Source organism: Myotis nattereri (genome assembly GCF_964212035.1).
Source record: "Myotis nattereri genome assembly, chromosome: 1".
Lineage (NCBI taxonomy): Eukaryota > Metazoa > Chordata > Mammalia > Chiroptera > Vespertilionidae > Myotis > Myotis nattereri.
The window spans coordinates 187381688-187404359 of record NC_138075.1 but is presented as its reverse complement, the minus strand read 5'-3'; the positions used below and the strand labels follow the sequence as shown (position 1 = coordinate 187404359).

The 22672-nt window shown below is 39.2% G+C and overlaps 1 protein-coding gene across 1 annotated transcript; it reads right to left on the bottom strand.

Moving 5' to 3' along the window:
* Positions 1-5386: 5386 nt before the first annotated feature.
* Positions 5387-20592, bottom strand: LOC308533765 (sulfotransferase 1E1-like; the record flags this gene model as incomplete). Its single annotated transcript, XM_081111877.1, has 7 exons — positions 5387-6142; positions 8589-8769; positions 14329-14423; positions 16091-16217; positions 17579-17676; positions 18488-18613; positions 20445-20592. The coding sequence occupies 7 exons, from the start codon at positions 20590-20592 to the stop codon at positions 6030-6032; spliced, it is 888 nt and encodes a 295-aa protein (XP_080968003.1). The 3' UTR covers positions 5387-6029.
* Between the last annotated feature and the right edge of the window lie 2080 nt (positions 20593-22672).

Below are 22672 nucleotides of genomic sequence, written 5' to 3'. Positions count from 1 at the left end.
GGAACACCCTAAGAAACACTAATTATTATTTTTTAAATAATTGTTAATATGATTAATGAAACATTTTAAATGTTTTATGTAGAGATATATTTTATAAATGAACTAGAGGCCCAGTACATGGATTCATTCATGCACTAGTTGGGGTCCTCAGCCTCGACTGTGCCCTCTTGCAATGTGAGACACCTCACGGGATATAGCAGTGTGCGAAGTGGTAGGTGGCCATGGAGGAGCCTGAGCTGGGCTTAGCACTTTGAGCTTGGTGCTCCTAACTGCTAGCTACTCTCTCCTTACCGCTGCCATGGAGGCAGGAGAGGCTCCCACCACCACCGCTGCACTCACCAGCCAAATAAACAAGTTGAGGACCTGTACATGTAGTGAAAATAAATGTTGTGTAAATTCAAATATTAACTTAAGTGAATTTTAGTAACACAACCTTGAGTCAGGATAAAAGCAAGTCACCAAAGAACACATTGAGTATGATGGTCCTTATCTATAACTAGAGGCCTGGTGCATGACATTTGTGCATTCGGTCCCTCAGCCCAGCCTGTGCCCTCTTGCAGTCCGGGAGCCCTCAGGGGATATCTGACTGCCAGGTTAGGGGAGCTGGCCTAAGCTGTCAGCCGGACATCCCTAGTGCTGCTGTGAGCCTGGCTTCTGGCTGAGTGTCGCTCCCCCTGTGGGAGTGCACTGACCACCAGGGGCAGCTCCTGCATTGTCTGCCCCGAAGTGGTCAGTGCATGTCATAGCAACCAGTTATTCTGCCATTTGGTCAATTTGCATATTAGCCTTTTATTATATAGGATAGGATTAAAAATGCTTATCTATGCAAAAGTCTGTATGTTAAGCATGCAAGTATGTTAAGCAATTAAGGAAATTCAGGGAATGATAAATACAAAAATCAGGCCAGTAGTTAAGTTATTTATGGGCAGAATATGTAAAGACATTAGATGGGAAGTACAGAGGGACTTCACTGGAATGGATAATGCTCCATTTCTTAGGCTGATCCTGGTACAGTGATGTTCCTTTTGTTCTTATTCTTTATACCATATATGCATACACACATGTGTATTAATAGGTATGTTATTTTGTTTTAAATATTTAATACATAACTTAATGAAACTAATTTGGTAAAAGATACAGTAGATGAAGTAAAGTGAAAAATGGGATATATAAGCCTAGATAGTTCTTAGATGATTTTTAATGTAAAGAAAAACAGAAAATATGAGAATATCTGGAGGAAATTTGATGCAAAGACTTATTTTGTTTTGTTTATTAAGTTGTAAGGTGCTACAACATATTTGCTGATTGTAATTGATCATATAGGAAGAGAAAATGAAGATTCAGTGACATGTCAGCTGTCAGAGTAGATGACAGTTGATGAATCCAGTGCACAGGTAAAGTGGTTGGCATTATACATAGACTGGTACTATTCCCTCATAGTCAGAAAAAGTCTGATTTCAAGGGAAGATACATATTTATTGTTGGTCTTGAAGGAGCTGTTTCCTATCATATGTGACAGGATGAGATAGTAAATACCTGTAGTATCCATTCTAACTCTAGTACTTGTACTTTAAAATGGGGTGTTTAGTCTCTGGTGCAGATTAACCCTGGTTGAAGATTTTGACTTCTAACACTTATCTCCCACAGGAGACATTTGATATCAACTATAAGATCCTGGCTTCCAGCAATGTGGCTGTCTCAATATTCTGAAAGCTAATAAAAAGCAGAGCAACTGAGTTCTGGGTAATATATAGCTTTTGGTGTATTCCTAGGCTTTAGTTAATAATAACAAAAATAGCGGATATCTATGCATTTCTAAAAATGGAAGAAAAATTATTATCTAGAGGAGGGTCTGGCAAACTGCAACCTTTAAGCCAAATCTTCATTTCCATTTGCTTTCATAAATAAATGTTTTTTAAATTTTATTTTTAATTATAGCTTACATTCAATATTATTTTGAATATTAGTTTTAGATGTACAGCTTATTAGGTAAACAATCCTATACTTTACAAAGTGTTCCCCTCAATATTTCCAGTACCCAATTGGCACCTTACATAGCTATTATAATACTAGAGGCCTGGTGCATGAAATTCGTGCACTAGTAGAGTCCCTAGGCCTACCCGGTGATCAGGGCCAATCTGTGGGGTAACCGGCAAGGCGATCGGGGGGACACCGCTGGCACCTGCCTGTGGGCTGGGGGCAGCTCCTGCATTGAGCATCTGCCCCCTGGTGGTCAGTGCGCATCATAGTGGCCTGTTGTTCCACCAGTCATTCCAACATTTGGTCGATTTGCATATTAGGCTTTTATTATATAGGATTATTGACTATATTCTCTCTGCTGTATGTTATATCCTGGTCTCTATTTTGTAACTACCAATCTGTACTTCTTAATCCTTTCATCTTTCTCACCTAGTATCCCAAACCCCTCCCCTCTGGCAACCATCATTCTAGTCTCTATATCTTTGTCTGTTTCAAATTTGTTAGCACATTTATTTTGCTTTTTAGATTCCACATATAAGTGAAGTCATATGGTATTTGTCTTTTTCTGACTGATTTATTTCAGTTAGCATAATACCCTCTAGGATTGTCATACTGTCAAAAAAATGCAAATTGAAACCACAATGAGACACCATCTCATACCTGTCAGAATCATCAAATCAAAAAACAAGTGTTCGCAAGGATGTGGAGAAAGGGAACCCTCGTGCATTGTTGTTGGAAATGCGTATTGGTGCAGTCACTATGGAAAATGGTATGGAGGTTCCTCAAAAAGCTTTATATAAATAAATTTTTATTTTAACAAGTGACATTTTTATTTATGTGCTGTTGTCAATCGCTGCTTTCAAGCTAATGACAGAATTGAATAATTGATACAGTGTCCATATAGTCTGTAAACCTGGAAATATTCACTCTCTGATCCTTTACAGAAAAAATGATAGCTTCAGGAATATTATGGAGTTTCTGTATGTTCTGCATTTATTTTCCCCTATTATTAACCAACTAGAGGCCCGGTGCACAAAAATTTGTGCACTCAGTGGGGGGGCATCCCTTAGCCTGGCCTGTGCCCCCTCACAGTCTGGGACCCCTCAGGGGATGACCACCTGCTGGCTTAGGCCTGCTCCCTGGGGTATTGGGCCTAAGCTGGCAGTCAGACATTCCTCTGTCAGCCCACAGCCCTTGGTGGGTGTCCACTTGCCAGCAGGGAGCAGGCCTAAGCTGCAATCGGACATCCTTAGTGCTGTTGAGAAGGCGGGAGAGGCTCCCACCACCACCGCTGCACTGGCAGCCATCAGTCTGGCTTGTGGCTGAGCAGAGCTCCCCCTGTGGGAGCGCACTGACCACCAGGGGGCAGCTCTTGCATTGAGCATCTGCCCCCTGGTGGTCAGTATGTGTCATAGTGACCAGTCATTCCCAGTCGTTCTGCTGTTAGGGTCAGTTTGCATATTACCCTTTTATTATATAGGATGGAGGCCTGGTGCATGGGTGGGGGCCAGCTGGTTTGCCCTGAATGGTGTCCCAGATCAGGGTGGGGGTCCCACTGGGGTGCCTGGCCAGCCTGGGTGAGGGGCTGATTGGTGTTTGCAGGCAGGTCACACCCTCTTCAGGGTGGGGGTCCCCGCTGGGTTGCCTGGCCAGCCTGGGTGAGGGGCTGAGGGCAGTTTTCAGGCTGGCCAAGCCCCCCAGGGGGGACCCTCACCCCATGAGGGTGTGGCTATCCTAGGTGATGGGCTGATGGCTGTTTGCAGGCTGGCCATCACCCCCAGCCACCTAAGCTCCCAGTGGAGGCTGGCTGGAAGCAGGTATCTGGGATTTATTTATCTTCTATAATTGAAACTTTGTTGCCTTGAGTGGAGGCCACAGCTGGCCAGGGCAGGTGGGAAGCTTGGCTTCCTCCATCACCGGGACAACCAAGCCTCTGCTTGCTCCAGCTCTGTGGCTGCTGGGTGCCACCTTGGTTAGGTTAATTTGCATATAGTCACTCTGATTGGCTGGTGGGTGTGGCTTGGGGCATAGTAAAGGTGCAGTCAATTTGCATTTTTCTCTTTTATTAGATTAGATATTGATATATTATTATTAACTAAAATTCACACTTTGCTAGAATTGTATGAATTTTTAATTAATATCCTTTTTTTTCCTCCGGGTCTCATCCACGTATACCATGTTACATTTATGTGACAGTTTCTCAAATATTCCTTGCATTTAATGATCTTGATAAAACATGCATACTGGTCAGATATTTTGTATATTTTTCTTCAATTTGGGTTTATCTGATATTTCCTCCACGGTTTTACAATGGATATAGTTTTTTGGAAAAAGACCATCGAGATGAAGGGCCATTTCATCACATATCAAGGATCTCTTCTGTAACATCACTGATGATGGTAACCAGCTGAGATAGTGTTGGCCAGGTTTCTCTACTGTAAATATAGTCTTCCCTCCCCACCCTACCACTAATCTCTTTCATATTCTTTAGAAGGAAGTCACTGTGTGAATCTAACACTTAGGGAATGGAATGGGAGTCGTACATAATTAGTTGGGAACTTTCTCTGTATGATATTTATCTACTCTCCTGAACTTAATTATTTATTCAATCATTTATTTATATCAGCATGTATTTATGGATATTAATTTTATACCATGCTCAGAAATCCCTATACTTTTCTCTAAATAGTAAGAAAGCAGCCCTGAACAGTTTGGCTCAGTGGCTAGAGCGCCGGCCTGTGGACTGAAGAATCCCAGGTTCGCTTCCGGTCAAGGGCATGTACCTTGGTTGCAGGCACATCCCCAGTAGGGGGTGTGTAGGAGGCAGCTGATCGATGTTTCTCTCTCATGGATGTTTCTAACTCTCTATCCCTCTCCCTTCCTCTCTGTAAATAATCAATAAAATATATTTTTTTAAAAAAGAAAGCAGCCAAAGCCGGTTTGGCTCAGTGGATAGAGTGTCAGCCTGCGGACTGAAGGGTCCCGGGTTTGATTCCGGTCAGGGGCATGTGCCTGGGTTGCGGGCGCATCCCCGGTGGGGGATGTGCGGGGGGAGGCTGATCGATGTTTCTCTCTCGTCGATGTTTCTGACTCTCTATCTCTCTCCCTTCCTCTCTGTAAAAAATCAATAAAATATATTTAAAAAAAAAAAGAAAGCAAACCATACTTATTTCTCCTTAGATTTGACCTTGCAGGTTAGGAATTAAGGATGTAATAATATACTAAAGACCCATAGTGAATTTTTGATGATCTTGTGAGTCTTCTGATTTGGAGAAAGGGAACAATGTAGTATAGGAAAAACAATCATCAATAGAATGCAGAAAAATAGGAGACAAGCCAAAACAGCAGTTTATATAAAAAAACAATAACAGTTCTTCTATTCCTTTTGTTTTTGTTTTGTTTTATTGGCAAATATCACATTTTGTAAAACTTTAGCTTACAGAATGAAAATTCATTACATTTTATATATGACTTTCAAGTATAAATAACACTCATTGGGAGTATTGATAGACATCTGAATAATTCTGTTATAGCCAAAATTTATATTAGATTAAAGTAAATTCCAAATTAAGTGTTTTCCAGAAAGTGAAAAAAATCAGGAACTACATAATAGGTATAATTATGCCCCCAATTTTATTTGTTGATTTTAGTTATATCTCCCATGATTTTTAAAGTTCATGTAAATACAAAATATATTACTAAGTGTGTGTGTGGGGGGGGGAGTGGGAGGAAGTGGGGGGGCAGCATGAAAATAATTTGGAATGCTTTTTTATTTTTAATGTACTTCTAAGTTCAACTATCTGTGTGTTTCTACATCACTGCCATAGATTATAGCTTTGTGTAATATTTGTAAAAAGAAGAAAAAGGAGGAGGAGAAAAAGAATAAAAAACAAAGTATAAAGATAATATCAGGCAAAAATCATTCTGTGTCTGTATATTGAGATCTCAATAACCATGTGAACCTGATCATATAACCTTTCACATGACTCCTTCTCTAGCAATCTAAAATAAGGAAAGCTGGAACCTCTGATACGTTAGAAAAGCCTTTCTTAGATCTCAGTTCGTAATTTCAGTGTAGACCCCTTCATTTGCTGCTCATAGTGCATATCAAATTTCTTATTCAGGGCCTCTGTAAAGTGATTCTTCCAGTCTCCTATAATCCCTGTAACAAAAGAAAAAAATTACTATGTCTTCAAGCCGGAATCACGAAGTTTTCTAATATTCATCACTTTCATTAACACCTTGGTTACAATAATAAAATATATGCCATAAATAATATGTATATTTGAGCTTGCAAAGGATTTGTTGTGATTGTTAAAACAACAGCAACAACAAACAGCAAATTTCTTTCTCTGACTCTTCTCGCTAATGCTACCTCACTGAACTTTTTTTCTCTAATTTCCTCTCCAGTGTTGGGACTTCCTCTTAATATGGGATCCATGTTTTACACATGCCCAAGATATTAAATATCATGTTCATGCTGGTAACACTTAAGTCCAGCTTTATATTTCCATATCCAACTGCCACTGGAATTCCATACAAGTATACCAAATTTAACTAGTTCACAAATTAATTCATATTGTTCCCCACCAAATTGAGTTTTCTTTTTTATAACCTGATTAACGGCAGCACCAGTTATCCAAAACATAAACTTGGAGGTTGTCCCCTCAATCTTACATCTCATTCTTTATTCCTATTCAGACTTTCTTCAGACTCATTTCCTTTTCTCCATTCCTGCTGCCACTGTCATCAGAGTTCCTCAGCGTTTCCCACCTGGGTTATCACAATAGTCTAGAAGGCCCTTCTCTTTTGCTTTCCCCCACATCCAGCCCTTTCCTGGCAGAGGAAGTCACCCTTTATTTTAAATGTCAACAGTTCACTTTCCACATTAGCTCAAGAAGTTCTCAACTTTCCCAGTGAAATAACCCAAAAAGCAAAAGGTAGAAAATATGTATTCTGGGTAGGGTCTAAGAGTACAGGAGTGGGCAGCCCTTTACAAGCATGATAATTACTCATTTTTTAAATTAAAAAATATATAGGTATTATTTCCCCAGCCAGTGTGGCTCAGTGGTTGAGCATTGACCTATGAACCAGGAGGTCACGCTTCGATTCCAGGTCAGGGTTGTGGTCTCAATCCCCAGTGGGGAACGTGCTGGAAGCAGCCGATTGATGAGTCTCTCTAATCATTGATGTTTCTATCTCTCTCCCCACTTCTTTTCTCTCTGAAATCAAGAAAAATATATTTCTTGAAAAATATATGGACATTGTGGTAAAAAAGACTGAGATAATCTGAGAAATAGATTATTAAAATATCTTTTTTTTCCCAGGGGTTCCCTGTTTTCACCCAGTGGCAGGTTTGTTATTCCTATTAATTAAGAAATGTCCTTGCCTTTTTTCTGGCAATTTAGATCAAAGAGCAAGATTTTCTCTATTCTGCTTCTAAAAAAAAAAAAAAAAGATGAACACCGAAACCCACATGTTTTTTTCACATATCAGTAAGTCCAGATGTGCCAATACTCTACATATCCTACATGTGTTTGGCTTTATAAACTGTATGTATCTCATCAGAGTCTCTAGTGAAAATTTAAAGATAATTAGAATTTTAAATTTATATGTATTTATATAATGTACATGGTATAGCACCAAGGCTCCCAGGCCTAGTAAATGGTAGGTAGCAGAGGGTTGCTGGGGCTGAGGTTGTACTGAATGCTGGGAATTCTTATAATACTAGGGGCCCAATACATGAAATTCGTGCATGGGGGGGGGGGGGGAGAGGCGGTCCTCAGCCCAGCCTGCATGCTCTCCAATCTGGAACAACCCTCTCACAATCCAGGACCTCTGGCTCCTAACAGCTCACCTGCCTGCCTGCCTGATCACCCCTAACCACTCTACTTGCCAGTCTGGTTGGCCCCTAACTGCCCCCCTGCCAGCCTGATTGCCCCCTAACTGCCCACCTGCCAGCCTGCCTGACCACCCTTAACCACTCTACTTGCCTGCCTGATCACCCATAACTGCCTCTGCTTGCCAGCCTGATCACGCCCTAAGTGGTTCCCTCTCAGCCTGGTTGCCCCCTAACTGCTCCCCTGCCAGCCTGATCACCCCTAACCGCCTCTGCCTTGACCCCCACCATCATGGGTTTGTCCAGAAGGAAGTCGGACATCTGGAAGATGTCTGGTCGACCCAGTCTAATTAGCATATTACCCTTTTATTAGTATAGATGCTGCATATCCTATATAATAAAAGGCTAATATGCAAATCGACCAAATGGCAGAATGACTGGTCACTATGATGTGCACTGACCACCTGGACTGTGAGAGGGTACAGGCTGGGCTGAGGGACCTTCCCCCAAGTGCACAAATTTCATGCACTTGGCATCTAATACTAAGTAATCAATAAGTAATAGCAATTTATTAGTAATAGTAGTAGAACTACTGTTTTATGTCTCTGAAGACTGGTAACACAATAAAGAGAGTTCTCATATGTGAAACAACACTGCAGAAAACAAGCAGAGTCCACATATATGGATAGGCCTTTGTAGGTGTTTGCCTATAATTGTTTCAACTTGTGCCCTCTTATAGTAATAGAGGCAAATCATGTGACCATCTCACCCTTTCTCATGAAGGGAGATATTTTTTGGTTCATGATTTCATCTGGCAGTATTGTGTAATTGGTAGATGGGTTGTTTTTCATCTCTTGGAATGAAGTGTGTTGAACAATCTTGTCCACAAGCTCCTTTGATGGCTCCCTTCCCAGAAATTGTATCACTTTTATCACCTCTCTTCTGATATCCTAGGAAGAAAAAAATATTTTGAAGACTCAATTACTAACATTGAATGCATTACTATTTGAATTAAAAAGAGAGAGAGAAATCCCTTCTCCCCACTGATATTGGAATTGGACTTCTAATGAGGAACAATGCTTCCTGTAGCAGTATTTTAAACTTCTCTAAACACAAATTTCCTCAGCCATACAATGTACATAAAAGGTACTTTAGACCATGTACATTCCTGCATATCACATACAAAATACAACTTTATTACACCATCTACAAAAATAAACTCAAATTTATGATTTACTTAACTGTATGATCTGAAACCATAAAACTTCTAGGAGGAAATACAGTCAGTAAATTCTTTAATCTTAGAAATATATTTTTGGATATATTATCTCAGGCAAGGGCAACAAAAGCAAAAATAAATAAATTGTACTACATCAAACTTAAAAGCTTCTGCACAGTAAAGGAAACCATGAACAAAATAAAAAAGACAACCTACTGAATGGGAGAAGATATTTGCAAATAATATATCCAATAGGGGTTAATATCCAAAATATATAAGGAGCTCAGACAACTTAATGTAAATAAAACACACACAATTAAACCTGGGCAGAGGATGACTAGACATTTCCCCAAAGAAGACATATTGATGGCTAACAGACATGAAAAGATGCTAAATATCATTAATCATCAGAAAAATGCAAATAAAAACCACAATGACACAGTGAGATATCACCTCTCACCTGTCAGAATGGCCATTATGAGGAAGTCAACAAATAAGTTTGGCAAGAATGTGGAGAAAAAGGAACCCTTGTGCATTGTTGGTGGGAATGTAAATTGAAGTAATCACTATGAGGTTCCTCAAAAATTTTAGAAAAAAACTACCATATGGCCACTTCTGTATATTTATCTGAAGAATATAAAAGCACTAACTCAAAAAAATGTATGCACTTCTATGTTCATTGCAGCATTATTTACAATAGCCAAGATATGGAAGCAACCTAAGAGTTCACTGACAGACAAATGGATTAAAAATGTGCGATTTATATATTAGTCAGCAATAAAAAAAAAAAAAAGATTCACCATTGGCAACAATATGAATGGACGTAGAGGGTATTATGCAAAGCAAAATAAGTCAGAGAAAGACAAATACTGTATGATTTCATTTATATGTGGAATCTGAAAAAACATAGAACAAATGAGCAAAAAAACAAACAAAACAGAAATAGATTCATAGATACAGAGAACAAACTAATGGTTGCCAGAGGTGAGGAGAGTGGAGGAACAGGTAAAAAAGGTGAAGAGGAATAAGAGGTACAAACTTCCAGTTATAAAATAAATACGCCATGGGGGTGTAATGTACAGCACAGGGAAAATAGCCAATAATCCTATATAATAAAAGGCTAATATGCAAATAGACCAAATGGCGGAACAACTGAACAACTAAACAACCGAACAACCGGTCACTATGACATGCACTGATCACCAGGGGGGAGTGTGTAGAACATAGCGGGCATCGGCAGCAGGTGGCAGAGTGTGGAACATGGTGGGTATCGGGTTTGGCAGGATGGTGGAGCCAGGTGAACAGGGGCGCCAGACCAAGGTGGGACACCAGTCACTGTCATCGGGGTGAGTCTCTGGTGGTTACTGAAAATTCTTTGCTCCCATGACACGGTCCCACTGGGCACTTGCACCTGCTGCCAGTGCCGGCCCTGCTCACACCCACTGTCAGTGCCAGAGCCACCACTCGCATGCATTGCCAGCCCCAATTGCCTGAGGGGCGATCAGGGCAGCAGCTGCCGCTTGCACCCATTGATGGCGCTGGCCCCGCTTACACCTGCTGCTGGCGCTGGCCTCAATTGCTCCACGCCACCAGAGCGTGCGAGCGGGGCTGGCGCCATCAGCACATGGAAGCGGTGGCAGCAGGAGTGGGGCTGCTGGCAGAGAGGGGACTAGGGGCCACAGCAGGAGAGGCCAGACAGAGGTGCAGAGGATGAGCCAAGACCCATCCCTGTGCCCACCACAGCCTCAAGGCCCACAGTTCCTTTCAGGGTCTACGAATTCATGCACTGGGCCCCTATTACCATTATAATGTTGCATAGTAACAGATGGTTACTAGACTTATTGTGGTGATCACATCATAAAGTTATATACATGTAAAATCACTATGTTGTACACCTGAAACTAATATCATCTACTATGCCAACTATACTTTAATAACATATTTTTTTTAAAAATAAATACTTCGTCCAGCCAGAGTGGCTCAGTAGTTGAACTTTGACCTATGAACCAGAAAATCAAGATTCGATACCTAGTCAGGGCATATGCCTGGGTTGTAGGCTTTATCCCCAGTAGGAAGCGTATGGGAGGCAACTAATCAATGATTCTCTCTCATCACTGATGTTTCTATCTCTCTTTCCCTCTCCCTTCATCTCAGAAATCAATAAAAAAAGTTAGAAATAGATAATTTAAAGATTGTTAGAACACTAAGTGAGATGATGTTGTACAATATTTTTTGTAGTCCTCAATACACTCAATAAATATCTATTAATATTAACATACATTATCAAATAGTACAGTCTACTGTGATAGATTAAGCTTTGGGTTGAAAATGTGCAGAAAACTTTCATTTTTCTTCTAATTTACTGGTGTAACTAGTGAAAAGCAAAGGAACCAGACAGGTTAAGAAAACATGTGAAAAGTCAAGTACTCAACATGGAACATTAGATGTTATATATGAACCACAAATACAAACATCCCCATCTCTATGCATGTCATTACTATTATATACCTTACTAGAGGCACGGTGCACAAAAATTTGTGCACTCGGGGGGGAGGGGGAGGTCCCTCAGCCCGGCCTGTGCCCTCTCGCAGTCTGGGACCCCTCAGGAGATAACGACCTGCTGGCTTAGGCCTGCTTCCAGTTGGCAGAGGGCAGGCCCAATCCCTAGGTGCAGACCCTAGTCAGGTTCAGAGCAGGGCTGATTGGGGAGTTGGGGTGCTGCCCCCTGTCATGCACAGAGCAGGGAGGATTGGGAGGTTGCAATGCCACCCTCAGTCATGCTCAGGGTAGGGCCGATTGGGGGGTTGGGGCACCGCCCCCTGTCACACTCAAGGCAGGGTCGATGGGGAGGTTGCGGTGCCACCCCGTGTCACGCACAGAGCAGGGCCAATCAGGGGGTTGGGGCGCTGCCCCCTGTCATGCACAGAGCAGGGCCCATCAGGGGTTTGGGGCTCCTTACCCTGTCATGCACAGAGCAGGGCCGATCAGGGGGTTGGGGAGCTCCCCCCTGTCACGCACAGAGCAGGGCGGATCAGAGGGTTGGGGCGCCGCCCTCTATCACCCACAGAGCAGGGCTAATCAGGGGGTTGGGGCGCCACACCCTGTCACACACAGAGCTGCAGGGCTATCATGGCATTGGGGAGCTCCGCCCTATCAGGCACAGAGCAAGGCTGATCAGGGGGTTGGGGCACCTTCCCCTGTCACAAACAGAGCAGGGCAGATAGTGAGGTTGTGGCCCTGCCCCCTGTCACACATAGAGCCACAGGGCGATCAGGGGGTTTGGGCGCTGCCCCCTGTCACACTGATCCCAGTGCCGGGAGGCCTCGCGGCTCCGCTGATCCCGGTGCTGGGAGGCATATTACCCTTTTACTATATAGGATAGAGGCCTGGTGCACAGGTGGGGGCTGGCTGGTTTGCCCTGAAGGGTGTCCTGGATCAGGGTGGGGGTCCCCACTGGGGTGCCTGGCCAGCCTGGGTGAGGGGGTGATGGCTGTTTGCAGCTGGTCACACACCCTTCAGGGTGGGGGTCCCCATTGGGGTGCCTGGCCAGTCTGGGTGAGGGGCTGAGGGCTGTTTTCAGGCTGGCGGGTGACTGAAGCTCCTAACTGCCCCTTTTTTTCTTTTTTTTTTCTTCTGGGCCAGCTTTAGCTCTGGCTTCAGCTCTGAGGCCTCTGCTGCTGAAAGCAGGTATCTGGTTTGTTTGGGTTCTATAATCGAAACACTGTATCAACTCCAGCTCTGAGATCCTGGCTGACTGAATGCAGGTTTCTGGGGTTTTGTTTAGCTTCTATATTTTTAACAATGTTTCAAACTGCAAGCTCAGAGGCCGGCAAGGCAGGCGGGGAACGTTGGAGTCCTCCGTCACTGAAGCAAGCAAGCCTCATGTTAGTTTCAAGCTGCCTGGCTGCCGGCCGCCATCTTGGCTGGCAGTTAATTTGCATATCTCGCTGATTAGCCAATGGGAAGGGTAGCGGATGTACACTAATTACCATGCTTCTCTTTTATTAGATAGGATTATCCAACTACATCACTGAATGCAACTATTTTCAGTATCAACCATAATGCTTATTCTCGCATGTAATTTTCTGTACATAGAATGCTGCTCTCAAATTCTTTGTCCTACAAATTATAGACTACCTATTAAACTAGCTTATGTATCACCTTCTTTAGGATGAGATCCTTGACCCTTCCAATTTGAATTAAATGACATGTATTGATTATTACTTATATGTGTATTTGGGTTGTTTCCAATGTTTATGGTAAAGATTGTTGTACATATTCAGTGTCTCAAGAATATATATCTACTAGTGGAATTTCTGGGTCTTCAGTTCCATTCATGCTTTGCCCTTTGTAGATAGTGACAAGTTTATTCCATTGTGTATCTTTTACACTATCATCAGCAGTATGTTACTTCTCACGGATCCATATTCTGACTAACATTTATTATTGTTAGACTTTTTCATTGTTGTCAGTCTGGTGGGTATGGGATAATATTTCATAGTGATTTTTATTTGGAATTATCCTGATTACTAATGAAGCTAGAGAAAAACTAACTTATTAGGAAATTTTGAGGTCATTAGATTTTTATATATTGCTGTTCTAAGCATTCTCTTTACTCTCTCCTCTGAAGGTTTGAGTTGATATATGTGGAACCTTATGATGTTATCCTACATGTCCATTACATTTTTTAAATAAAGTATTCTATTTATCTCAATGTGGTAAATTCTATAGAATTAACTCAGTTCCATCTTCCACATTACTAATTCATGACTCAGCCATGTCTTACTGTTATTTAAACCATCTCTTAATTTCTAATTTTAATTTATTATTTTAGAGATTCTATTTTGTTATTTTTTCCCAAGTTGACTTATTAAGGTTAGTAACCTCTTGCTTCTTTGCAAAAATCTCAATTTCTTCTTTTATTTCTTTAAACATATTAAGCATAATTATGTTAAAGCCCTTACCAGACATCTATGGATCTGGAGATTAGTTGACTCTTCTTGCCTGCTGTGATTCCTTTTGTGTGTGTGCATGTGTTGCTGTTTGTTTTATAAACTCAAGTTCTTCCAAATTTTATTGTTGGTAATTTTTTGGGACTTGGTTTTAAACATATGCATTCATTCACAGGAAACTTGTATTTACTAACTTTAAATCTGTGTTAAAGTACCTGGATAATTGTAACTTTTGGAGGCGACAGCATCATTTATTTAAAGGTAGACCTTTGTATCTAGTGTTGCCAAATGCTAACATTTTAGAAATTACTAAGCTGTCCATTTGTTTTGTTTCTCACCTCCTTCATGTCTTCATAGAAAAGAAATAGCAAACGTGGATTCTTTCTCAGTTCCCACCAAGATTTTGCATGTTCATACCAGGAACCATAAGGAACTAAAATTAGAGATAAAGGCAACATAAGAGCACAGTATCATCTCTATACAGCTTGAAGAATGAATGTTTAAACAACAGTAGCAATAAATAAATATTAATAAATGATCATGAAATGAAAACTAGCCTTACATCTGAAACACATTTCCCTGCAGCAAGGAGGCAAAATATGTTGAATAATTTATATATGGAAAGATATTCTCAACTTCCATCATTGTGACATAGTTTATGGCACAGAGAATAAGTGAAGGAAGTCCCCCTCCCATCAATTTGATTCAGAGTTTATGAAATCATTTTTGAAACGTTTGTGTGGTGTGTGTGTGTGTGTGTGTGTGTGTGTGTGTGTGTGTGTGTGTAAAATCAGATTGTTAATGAAGGGAGTTGAGTTAGGGGAACTATCAACGTTCTTATAATAAGAAGTCAGCTCAGTTCTCAAATTTGCCATTTACAATCTGGCTTTGGCAACTGAAGCTAGTAACTATGTAATAGTTTATTACAGTACTTGCAGTTTCTATGATAAAAGCTATTCTCTTAGGAAACTTTAGTGTCGTTCTCACTCTAAAAGAATTAGATTTGGGAGATGATGTGATATGACCAAATACTATCCCTTCCTTTCTCTCTCCTTATCTTTTTCTCGCATATATCCAAGTGTTTCAGCCAATAAAAGCTCACAAAATGATTTAATAATGTGTGAGTCCAAGTATTCTGCTTTGCACTAAATCATTGCATATGTCTTCTATTCTTTGACTCTATTGGCAATTTTTCTTTATAGGAAAAGTTACATGATGCTATTTATAATTATCTTATTCATCTCTTTTGTGGAGGTACAACTTTATGTTTCTCTGCCTTACAATGTGAGTTTTAATGATCTCGAGGCAAATATTTTATTCATTATGCATTAGCATAAAATTTCTCAAATACAACAATAAAAATAAAGCACAAATATCCTACTTTTAGTGAGTCAATATTAGCTTTTATGGGTATAAAAGTGGTATTGCTATCATTTTCCTTACAACTTATTACTACAAAGTCAGAATGGCCTTCTTCAGTTAACACTAGAATCTCCTGACCCCTTTCTTCCTCAAATCTAAATGCTTAGTTATTTTAGTCTCTAGTTAAATAAAAAGGCAACATTTGCCAGAATTACTGCTCAAGTAATTCTTGTACTGTTCTGAGAAATCTAGTTAAATTATTCAGACTGTACACTGAGTGAATGCGTAAAAACTTCGTAGGTATTCAGACTTCTTTATAAATTGTGGCTCATGTAACACCTGAAATTTTCCTTGGAAACAAATGGACCTACTCTCTCCTTTATTCTCTCCCTCCTCTTGTTCAATAGAATGCTAATAACATTCTGTGAAATACTTTTCTAATAAAAAAGAACAAGAGAAAAAATTGGACACTGAGTCTCAATCTTAGAGAGAAAAATTGTTACCTCCACCCCCTAAATATATATTTTTAGGCATTAAGCTGAACTTTCTATGTTCTACAATTTGCCATCCACATCTGAAAATTTGCTCTAAAGTTCAAGGGCATCTAGAACATCTGTGTTTTAATTAAAGATCAGGAAAAATAACAGACCAGGGAAAACAACAAACATTTTTGCTCAGGGACATTTTGTCTTGTATCATTTACCTTGAAAGAATTTAAAGAGAGGAAGCTGTTTTTACCTTCTCCATCCATGAATTTCTCCACAAACTCTGGAAAAGTTCCAGGATTTGGATGACCAGCTACCATTTGAAAGAAATAATAAAAAGAAACAGCCACGTCCTTGGCATTCCGGCAAAGATAGATCATCTAAGAGGGTAAAATCAAATATTAAAAAAACCTAAAATTTTTAAATATAGTTTCATCAAGATTTTTAAAAAAGGCATTTGTGTTTTCAACTATAACAAATTATCTAATCAACTTAGAAAGTACATACAGTTATTTAAAATCCCTTTAATAGCCTGAAGTGACAGTATCTTTTAAAGTGTTGTTCAATGTTAATTCTCACTTTTCATTTTTATGCTATTTTTACATATAACACCTCATTTAAGTGTCACAATTCCATTGTTATAAATTGGACCAGATAGATTAGTATCCTTAATTTATAAGTGAAGAAACTGAACTGAAGCTAAGTCACAAAACAACACTGAGAATAAATCAATGAGAGTAAATGATTTGTAAATCACTCAGTCAACAGTAAAGTCCTCTGATCTTTATACTATACCACCATTCTGTATAGTAAAGAAAAAGATAGTCCTATTGTTTCCTCACTCACACTCTTTTAAAAAAATCATGTTCATGTGGGTCATATGCACATTCACCTCAGGGAAAATGTAATCTTCACCAACATCTTGTTGAGTTTCTGTTTCACCTAAAGAGGAAACACTAGCAAATTAACGAGCAGGACGGTTGGTTTTAATTGCTAGTTCTGGCACTAAGGTTTTCTATCATCTTGTACAAAGCACCAATATTTTGGACCTAAATTTCTATCCACTAAATAAGTCAGTTGGATCAGATCTGTGTGGTCTCTTCTAGGTCTGATACACAATGCTACTGAAAAAGTTCTGCAAAAGCAAACTGCACATCCCTGTGGGGTCCCACTTCCGTCCTCAGGCTCCTTGGCAATGCCATCAGGGAAGAAAGGCTCTTCTTGATGTATCCACCTGCAGGGGAACCTTCTTTCTGCCAAGGACCATTTGGATATTTAATACATCATATAAAATTGTCCACTTAAAAATTAGCCTGGTCAAACATGTAATGAACTTACCTTTAATGCTTTTGCAGGGCCAGACCAAATGATTTTGTGGGCTTTATATGGCCCTTGGGCAAGACATTCCCACCCCTGGTTTATGAGATATGATTAGGCTCACTAACTTGTCTTACTCAAGTCTTCACATTTTCAAACAATTGTTAATAAAATCTTCTATTTTATTCTAAGAAAAATGGATCTCAATGTTAAGATCCTACTATAAAACCTCGAATTACTACAGAAAAAAGTGAATTTTATTTTCTCATCAAAGCTATTATTAACCCTGTTGAACATTTATTAAATGTTTATAGATTCAATGAAAGAATAAAGAAACAAGCGTGTATACAACACAGTTATGACTTGAATATTCTAAAATTTCCTGGAGTTGGATAAAGTTTTAAGAATACTTGACTCTGGTTACCTTACAGTTCTTTTCCCAAAATGAGGCCGGAAGAAGCTGCGCTGGCAAATGAGTCTTCAAGATTCTAGGAGATGCCATCTCTTTTAATTGTTTTACCCCTGGATTATAAAAAAATTAAAGGTTAGATAACTTCAAAAATTATAAATATTTATATGGATTTTATAGATATTTAAAAAATAGAAATAACTAAGATTTTATCTTTTATTAATGATAATATTATATACAACATATATACTAACTATGACAGAATTTTAGATAGAGAAAATAATAGAGAAAAAAATAAGATCAAATAAAATTTCATCACTTTGGAAAAATCATTCTTAATATTTGGGTCAGTAGCTTTCTCTACAAGTATATCTAGCTATATGCTCAGACTCACAGCCATCCAAATACCACATACACACATAAATTTTTCAATATTTTCTAATTCCCCTTTTTCCTCAATATATTACACTGATACTGCAATGTCAAAAAACATATGATAGCCTAACATTTTTAATGATTTTATAGTGTTATTATATCACTTCTAAGTATTCTTTTCTTAACTAATATGGCTAAGAAATTTTTTACAATGTTAAAACAATCTTCAATGCATATCTTTTTGCATAGATCCTTTAAAAATGTATATTTTTCTAGTGTTTAAAATATTACCACATTTAGCCCATGGAGACATACATACATATTACTAGGCTCTACTGAGACATATAAGAGCTATCCTATTCACTCTTTTCTAGACACATGCTACACCATAATCTCTGTCAAGATTTTCATTTAAATTTACATGTTTTGCTATGTCGAAGACATAATAGTAATTGCCATTGTTGCTTACAGTCTCTTTCCATATATCATCTACATCCACACTTTAAAAGATGTGTATAGTATAGCTTTTAAAATCAACTTAAACATTACCATTCATCATCTCTTCTTTTCTGCATTCTAAGAAAGGTATTCGATTAAAAATGGCATCTCTTTTGCACTTTTCCACATCACCATCTTTAAAGATCACGTCTACAATTTCACTCAGCCAGGTTGTGCCTGTAAAAATTAAACAAACCTGAGTCTTCCACTGACCATGCTGGGCTGGCAATGGAAGTGATGAATTTATAGCTGTATAAAGTAGGATGGTACGAGTGCAATATTATTTGAAAGGTGCCAGAATAGCCATAAGACTCAGTAAATAAAGATGAACATTATAGTAAAGCATACCTGTTGTAGGAGTGCCAATTTGTCCACGATGAATTGGGACATTGTGCACGCTGATAACAGTTTGGATTTAAATTTTTACATTTAGAAACTAAGGAAGCTTGAATGACAGATGATACAACCAAGTATGCTTTCAAACACAAACTTACTGCTAGTTTTTTATGCCTCAAATTGTCTTAGTTCAGAGGATATTGAAAAAAAATAAATCTGGTCCTTAGTTCAATGGTGATCAAAGACCCTTTGAAGAGTTAGAAACAATGTTCACTAATTACAATAGTTATTTTTTTTTCTTAAGATGTTATAATACCAGTGAGCACAGGGATTTAAAGAACTGCAAAAGGGGAACATTTAATTCAGTGTGACTCTGCTGCTGCGATATTTAGACAAGAAATGCCTTCAATAATTGAGCTTAGACTTAACAAATTATTGGTATAAACTCACCAGTTTTGTGAGGTAGGGAAGGATTTTACCAGTCAGGAGAACTGTCTTTTCTTTTTTTTAATTCAAGGTCAGATATTTAAGAATATTACAGTGGTGAGGGAAAGAATTGGAAATAGATTGTGAAGCCTAGATCAAAGAGTCCACCTGAAGAGATGAGTGGGCATGAAGCCATAGTGGCAATTAGACAGCAAGCATAAAATACCTTATAATTCATACTAAAGTATGGAAAGGCATTGACATACATTAAATAAGAGAGCAAGTTTAGGAGGGTTGAGTTTTATTTTTTTTTAAATATATTTTATTGAATTTTTACAGAGAGGAAGGGAGAGGGATAGAGAGTTAGAAACATCAATGAGAGAGAAACATCAATTAGCTGCCTCCTGCACACCTCTACTGGAGAGGATGTGTCCGCAACCAAGATACATGCCCTTGACCAGAATCGAACCTGGGACCTTTCAGTCTGCAGGCTGACGCTCTATCCACTGAGCAAACCAGTTAGGGAGAAGGGTTGTGATTTAGAAGTCCACTAGTGGCAGAGTAAATAGAACAATGGAGTGAGATTAGCCATTCTGTGTCACCACCACTCTTATCAGTCTCAATGTGGCTTTTTCTTTATGTCCTTAGTTATATTCTTCAGTTAGGCTAGATTTCAGGTGGTTCTGAATGATGGTTATTTTGTAGTTTAGTTGTAATTTTGATGTGATTGTGGGAAGTTTCAAGTACTACTTTAATCTACACTGTCATCTTGACCAGAAGCCAATAATACCCATTTTTCAATAGTACTGCTCAAGTTATAGGTATAAATTATAATCTTACAATAGATTTATTATATGCCCCTTTTTCTTTTTTCAAAAAAATATATTTTATTGATTTTTTACAGAGAGGAAGGGAGAGAGATAGTTAGAAACATCGATGAGAGAAAAACATTGATCAGCTGCCTCCTGCACATGCACTACTGGGGATGTGCCCATGACCAAGGTATATGCCCTTGACTGGAATCGGACCTGGGACCCTTCAGTCTGCAGGCTTACGCTCTGTCCACTGAGCCAGACCGGCTAGGGCGACATGCCCCTTTTTCTATGTCTATAGAAACTACTATATCTGACCTTATTTAATATGAAGAAAGAGCATGGAGGAAGTAAACAGCTTAATACTTACCATTCTAGCTGAGACTGTCATTATTAGGAGTCAGGAACAAGTTAGACATCATAGGGAGACTCACCAGATTTGGGATAGGTGATAATGACAATGTCATCTGATCTTGCTTGAAATGTCTCCACATCATCCCAATATTTGACAAAATCTTTATACATTAGAATTCCATGGACTCTGCTAAAGAATTCAGAATTGTCACCTTTCGAAGAAGCCATCACAAAATGGTACACTAAAAGAAAAAAAGAGGTATCTTTTTCATTTAGTAAGTGTTTTATAATGTTTTAACATTAATAGTAGCTCTGTATATTGAAATTTCCTTGTCTATATAGCATTTCTTAGCTGTTGAGCATATGGGTAAATGTGCATTTAAGAAATATATAACATCATCTTGGTGCTTTAAGAGTTTCTAATCCTTTTAAGGAGATAAAGTCTAACATATAAAAGAATAGTAAAATACAAAGCATTATAAAGTAAAATGTTTAAAACTATATAGAAATATATGATACATTGCTATTATCATATTTATACATAATATTTATCTACACTAATAAACGACAAATATGAAAATTGACCGTACCTTCACTAGGCCTTAAGCCATGCCCACCAACCAATCAGAGCGACTATATGAAAATTAACCCAACCAAGATGGCAACCGGCAGCCACAGAACTGGAGCAAGCAGGAGGCTTGGTTGCCCCAATGATGGAGGAAGCCAAGCTTCCCAGCTGCTGTGGCCGGCTCTGAGCTCCAGTCAAAGCAACAAAGTTTCAATTGTAGAAGCTACATAAACCCCAGATACCTGCTTTCAGCCGGCCATGGCCACAGAGCTGGAGCAAGCAGGAGGTTTGGTTGTTCCAATGATGGAGGAACCCAATCTTCCCGTGGCTGGCTGTAGCCTCCACAAAACGCAACAAAGTTTAAATTATAGGAGGTAAATAAATCCCAGAATAAAAAAAAAAGAAGAAAAAAAGGAGAGGCTGGGAACTTCTGTTGCTGGGGGGCTTGACCAGTCTGAAAATGGCCCTCAGTCCCTCACCCAGGCTGGCAAAACCTCCATGGGGTGGGGGTCCCCACTGGGGGGAGACTTGACCAGCCTGCAAACAAGCATCAGTCCCTCACCTAGGCTGGCCAGGCATCCCAGTGAGGAACCCCACCCTGAAGGGGTTGTGACCAGCTGCAAACAGCCATCAGCCCCTCACCCAGGCTGGCCAGGCACCCCAGCGGGACCCCCACCCTGATCTGGGACACCATTCAGGGCAAACCAGCCGGTCCCCACCCGTGCACCACACCTCTATCCTATATAATAAAAGGGTAATATGCAAAGTGCACAAATTTTTGTGCACCAGGACTCTAGTATATAATAAATTCCACAATGAATGAAAATAGTAGAGCCTTCAATTTTTTTCTGTCAAAATTGCTCGGCATATAAAAAGACTAAGAAGATCAGAAATACAACAATATTTTGGCAAAGCATTGATTAACTTTGTCTACATTAAATAACAATAAAATTGAGGTCACATTTGATATCTATTGCCAGATTTCAAAGTCAGTTTCCTTAGTTTCTGATTTTTTTTTTTTTATTTAATGGAAAAATTCAAAGGCTTGGTGAGTGTATTTAAAAGAGATGAAATCAATGACACTGTAACTTATATCTAAGCCTTGATTCTTCAGGGTAGAGAAGGTTCCTCTGTGACTACAGACATTACCTTTACTTTTCTGTCTCAGTTAATCATTAGTAGTATAGTAGTGAACACTCCATTGAGTGACTTGTCTGAAAATTATCAGGTTAAACCAAATGGTTATCAGTTTATAATTCATCTCCCAGCCCTATTACAACCCATTTCATGTTCAGAGTTAATCACAGAGTTATTAATTAAGCGAATTTTCTTTCATTGACTTTCAATTTCTTTCACTACCATTTCACCCACAAATTATCCCATTTTGAGTTTTTGATATGGTACCTCAACAAATTTCATCCTTGCCTAAAAGCTGCCCGATAGGCTGTTATAGACTCATAGATTCGTGACAGCGGTAGCTTTTATTGTGTTTTTCAGAGAGTTTGTATTTTAACAGGAGGCTCCTAAAGGCAGTAGTTCTTTTAGCTTCCTAATGTGTTTCCTATAATAGAGAATTCCAATCCATGAGAGAGGAAATGAAGTTAGTAGATGCTATAACAAATGGATTAACCCTAAGGAAGACAAAGCTGATGATAAAATTTTAGAAAGATAAGTGTCCTACAAATGAAAGCAAATAATTAGACTTATACTGACTTATACTGAAGTCTTTTTCTTGTAATC